General features: G+C 31.6%; 1 protein-coding gene across 1 annotated transcript in view; it reads right to left on the bottom strand.

Annotated features, from left to right (window-relative positions):
• Positions 1-1215: 1215 nt before the first annotated feature.
• The window catches only part of LOC106870616 (uncharacterized), an 8069-nt gene continuing 3769 nt past the window's right edge, over positions 1216-5515 (bottom strand). Inside the window, exon 2 of the mRNA XM_014916747.2 lies at positions 1216-3925. Coding sequence (XP_014772233.2) covers positions 3411-3925 — 515 coding nt within the window. The 3' untranslated portion in view covers positions 1216-3410. The remainder of the gene's footprint in view (positions 3926-5515) is intronic.

Here is a 5515-nt window from a genome sequence, read left to right as displayed (position 1 = left end):
AGAAGTATGTGTATATGGTCATGCATTTCAGTCTTCATTTGCATATGTGTGCTTGTCTGTTCATATTACCTATGTACCTATCCGTCTATATATCTATCTGTTTACATTCATATCCATTTACTTACATACATGTGCATATACATATACACACACACATACATACATCTATGTAACAGCTCACTAATTATTCTATCTGTATATAAATATAAACTGTGGGTTTGATTACCTACTATGTATATTTCCTATTTAGTACAGGGGATGTTTCATTTATGAGGACGTACTCCTGTATTTGTCTGAGGGTTGGGTCCTTGGATAAAGTGTGGATGTCAAGTTGACCCAGATTGCCTCCATGTTGGTAGAGTATGGAGGTCTGTTTTTTGTCATATATATACATACACACACATATTTCGTGTGTGTGTGGTGTGTATATATATATCTTCTATATTTTATCTTTTACTTGTTTCAATTATTAGATTGTGGCCATGCTGGAGCACTGTGTTGAAGAATTTTTTAGTTGAATGTATTGACCCCAGTACTTGATTTTTAAAAGCCTGGTACTTACTTTATCAGTCTCTTTTGCCAAACCACTATATTATATATATTACATTATACTTGCATATATATCATATATATGTGTTTGTGCATAACTGAGTATGTAATCTTGTTTTGATATGTGCATACTGAATGTAAAAAAAAATATCCATACAAATGGTGTTTGTTCCATGAAAGCATCCCCAGTCCATTTGTTGTTTAGCAGGAAAGGAGAAATATTACTTTGCTTGGAAACAAAGATTGGTTACTGGAAGACCATCCAGCTTTAGAAAAATGTGCCTCAGTGTAGTGTTTTATGACTGAGGCATGCAAGCATGGAAAAATAGACATTAAAACAATGATGGTGATAAAACATATACATAGTTATTAATTGTTTGCTTGCAAACAAACATTAGGCTTTACTTTCTCCTCTGTATATAAATTAACTTTGAGAAACCAATCATTTTATTGGAATTATTTCCCCTTATAAGGAAGTGAGATAAAAGACTCAGTAAGATAGTTTGTGAAGAGAAAGAGGTCTAGTAATAAGATTCTACCCAAAACACCAGCTTACCCTGTTCTTGCTGGCAAACTTAGTCCACTTTGTGAATTAACAGCAAATTTTAAGCATTAAAATATATTTAAATGGAAAGCAAATGCATAAAAATCAGAAAACAAAAAGCATTCATGTTTCATTTATTTTATTTTTCTCATTAATTTCTTAATGAATGTATCATTGCAAACAGTTGAAATTATATCACAGACTTCTTGAAAAATAAATTAGTGGATGAACACAAAAGATACACATTTGAAGTATGCAATGTAATATTTGTTAGATACTATATTACATAATAGTTACAAATATTTTACATGTTGCTAAGAATGTTTAGCAAATGCAACCTTTCACTTTGATTTTGTATTAAATTAAAAAAAAAAAGGCACTGAAAACATGTGCTTTGTTGCTTATATGTTAAGACACCAAAACATTCGATTTAACCTCATCGAAATTTTATTTTGTCAATGCAGAACATATGTAGTTCCTGAAAAATGAAACCACTTTGTGAATGAATATTGCGTAGTGTTTAAATATACATTACATAAATAAACTGGCCAGTATATTTTTGCAGCCTCTTAGCTGATAAAATATAAGAATAAGTAAACAATATAATATTTTTCATCATATTTTGAGGTACATCAGCAGGTAGATCACACATTACCAAAGTCATTCATTGAGCAAAAAATGCAGACATGTCATCATTTTTTTCTTTCTCAGCCAAAATATTAGAAACTTATTTAAGAGAATTTAATCACTTTTAGATGAAAAAAAAAAAAAAAATGAAAAAGTTTTAATTCATTTGGTTGAATATGTCGTTGGATGGAAATCTGATGAACAGATATAATGTAAGGTTGCGTATTATAATGGAAATTACAGTTGGACAGATAGAAAAACAAAACATCACTTGGAATGGGAAGAGAAAAAGGAACTTCCCAAGGCATGGTGAAAGTAATGTAGTTCTAAGTATGAACAGAAAATGTGTGGCAGTCTTTGTTCCATGAGAGAGATAGGTTAAATTGAAAATAATCTTCTTGAAAACTGAGTCTGTGACTGGCTTCAGATTCTTCATGAAAACATTTCAATTTATTTGCACCACTGAAGTTCAATGTGCTATAAAGAAACCATTGAAGTAACAAGCTAACTCACTTCTTTATGTGCGTTTTTGTTTTTCCCCCTAGATAAAAATAATGGACTTGTATGGAGGTATGATAAAAATTTTTTAAATATTATCCATGGAGAAAAGGAAGTTAAAATCAACTCCAGAATGATTTGAACCCATCAAAACATAACGAATTAGATACTGCAAGCATCTGATTCTTTAAATTCTTGTCATGATTAAAAAATAAAAAATGATGAAAATAACAATATTTTCCCTTGGACTAACTTAGAAAAAAAAAAAAGTTTATACCTGAAGATGCAAAAAAACAGCAATGTTCAGGGGCAAAGGGAGCACTTTGTATGAAATATAATTCAGCTGGGTTGTATAAAGATGTTACATATAAAAACATAACATTTGTTTTTCACATTTGCTGTTGCGAATATCAAATTATCACAGATAGAGTTTTAGAAACAGAATCAGCAAACATTTTATTGCTCTGAAATTGCTTTTGACTAAAATTTGTTGATGAAAAATTTCTGACAAGTCATGAAGACACATTTCAGAATGTTCAAGAATTGTAGAGAATAAGGCAGTTCTTTAATTTTCTGTATTATTTTTGAAACTAAGGTTTAATTCACTCATGTGCTCTTAAAATGATAGTCAATTGGACTAAGGACATAAAAAAAAGAAAAAAAAAAAAATGAATAGCATAGCCTTATGTCTATTTAAATCTAAGACTAAAACTTATTGACTGTAGTCTTGGTGATATGGTTGGCAGCCAGCCAATGTTACCACATTAACCCCTTAGCTTACTGGAAAGTAAGGTACCAATTTCACCTTATGGTAGCGTAGCAGAGAAGTAGATTGGCAGGCTGCCAACAATTGAAAGTTATATGGGTCATATTCCAGTCCTCATACCTAGAGTTGCATCATGAAGTGATAGATATAAAACATCCGTTAAAAGAAAATTTGCTAAATATACACCTGCTAAAACAGAAACTAACATTTTTAACTGATTGTGTTAAATGAACCAATAACATGCCCTTATATAAGCATCTCTAGAAACATCCCACCAGCTTTAAACTGAGAAAAGCAGGTTTGTCCTACATCTTAGGACATTATATCCATAAAGACAGAATTACAATAATGTTAATCAAACTGTATTTTTTAAATTTTTATCAGCTCCCTCCTTGCTACAGGTCTACTAAGGAATAAACTAAACTGTCACATGTTATCACTTATGTATCGTGAACATATATTCAGAAAAGACAATTGTGAATGGTTAGCTGCTGTATTTGTTGATGAAAGATCATTCATTACCATAGAGTTCATATCAGAATCTGAAATAGAGTCAGTGTCTCTTTGATTTATTTGCAAAACAGGTCTTTGTTGCAATGAATATGAAGTATTTGGTATTTTATAGGGGTAAATGTTTGGAGAATAATATATGTTAGAATTATTAATAGGTCCAGCAGATGGAAATGGAGTTATCATATCAGATGATAATCTGTTAGTGATTGGTGTTTCACAATGGAATGGTACTGCATAATGTGTGGTAGCTGCTAAGCCATTATTAGCTTTAACAATAAATCTGTTGCCTTCTTCATCATTATTATCATCATCAGAGTATGGATATCTTTCATCGTGCTCAAATGAGTTTAATTCTGAAGAGGGTATTGCTGTAAGATCTAGTGGGATTTCTGTCATACGAAGTTCAGCAAGTCGTTTCGGATGGTAATCTGGAAGGAAAAAAAAAAACATAAATATAATAGAGTCCAGTTAATGACAGAAATTAATACAAAAATACCAATGAAATCTATGCAAAATCTCACTCAAATCACACCTAATCGTCTTCAAAAAAAAAAAAAAAAGAGAACATATTGGATAGTATTCTACGTGATTCATTTCCTGAAGGATGGTCACAGGGTCAACTTGTGATCATTTAAAATACAAATGAAGGAAATAATCATTTTATCATTGCTACTACTCAGGATATACAAATCGGATTCCCATTTACCAATGGTTTTCTTAGTAATTAACTGTCAGATTTCCTAAAAATATTGACACCGTTTCGTTTGACATTGATCAATTAAACAGACTCAATGTTTTTGATTTACAGAAAGGAAATACGATTGTGATATTCCAGCTAAAAGACACGTGATAAACAAGCACGCGGACTACATAGTTACCAGGTATTCATATTTTAACGTAAAACAGAACAGTATTCGTACGTCAAAAGAAATATAGGTCACTTGACAAATGGAAGGAGCTATTTCCTCGTTGTAATGTTAAAAGATATACATTACGTTCATTGATAAAACACTTGAATATCGCATAAGTGTATAAGTGTGTAGTTATGTCGTTGCTCGACTCTAAATCAAATCGCCATTAAGTAGAATCTCATGACCGAAACATACGCCAGTCATGATGATCCTATTTTTTTTAAATACTGTGCATTTACTAATACTGCTATGTTATTGAATGTCGTTAAGTATGCATTGGGTGTGTTGGCATAAATTAATTAATACAATACAAGATTTTGCGTCACAGCTGTCGATGATAACAATGATTTTCATGAAAATAATCAACTTCCTTAACTCAATGGCAAACTAACAAATGCGCACGTAAAAACAATATACTACAAATTTACACTAAACAGGAAGTGATTTCATTGGTTCAAGGGGAATGACGTCACACGGATTCCCCCGAATTTTTAAGTAGGTGGCGAACACGTTTTCTTGACGCACTTCTGAACTGGGTGTGCGTCAAATTCTCAGTTGGGGATTGATTGATTTATTTATTTTTCTTTTCTTACTTTTATTTTCACAAAATATGATCTACTCTTATAGAGGTAGCGGTTGGTGGTTTATTTAATCTAAATATATCACATTTCCTGAAAGTCATTGTTCAGTGTGATTTATGAAACGTGTTTACTTAGATATTATACAGTTTTGAATTAAGACAGATCGAGTAAATAAGCAAGCTATCTCAGAGCCACGCATTGTTTTCAAGCTCGTCACAGAGGCTACGTTTATATCCTTGAGAAAATCTAGCCGGAAATTAGGTGCCAAGGTAGTGAGACCATGTTGAAATGCAATTATCCGATTGGATGCAATAAAAAAAATGAATCAACAAATGGAATTCTGAGTTTTATCTTCACTAGAACTGAATATGAGCAATATCTGTTCTACCAGCAATACACAATCCGGGTTTGTTATTAATCAACAAGATCTATATCAACCAATCAATAAACGTGTGGTTAATACATACATACACACAGATATGCGTGAGTGTTTATGCTTGTGTGTATTATATATATATATATATAT

Source organism: Octopus bimaculoides, chromosome 1 (genome assembly GCF_001194135.2).
Source record: "Octopus bimaculoides isolate UCB-OBI-ISO-001 chromosome 1, ASM119413v2, whole genome shotgun sequence".
NCBI lineage: Eukaryota > Metazoa > Mollusca > Cephalopoda > Octopoda > Octopodidae > Octopus > Octopus bimaculoides.
This window is presented reverse-complemented; position numbering and strand designations above follow the sequence as displayed.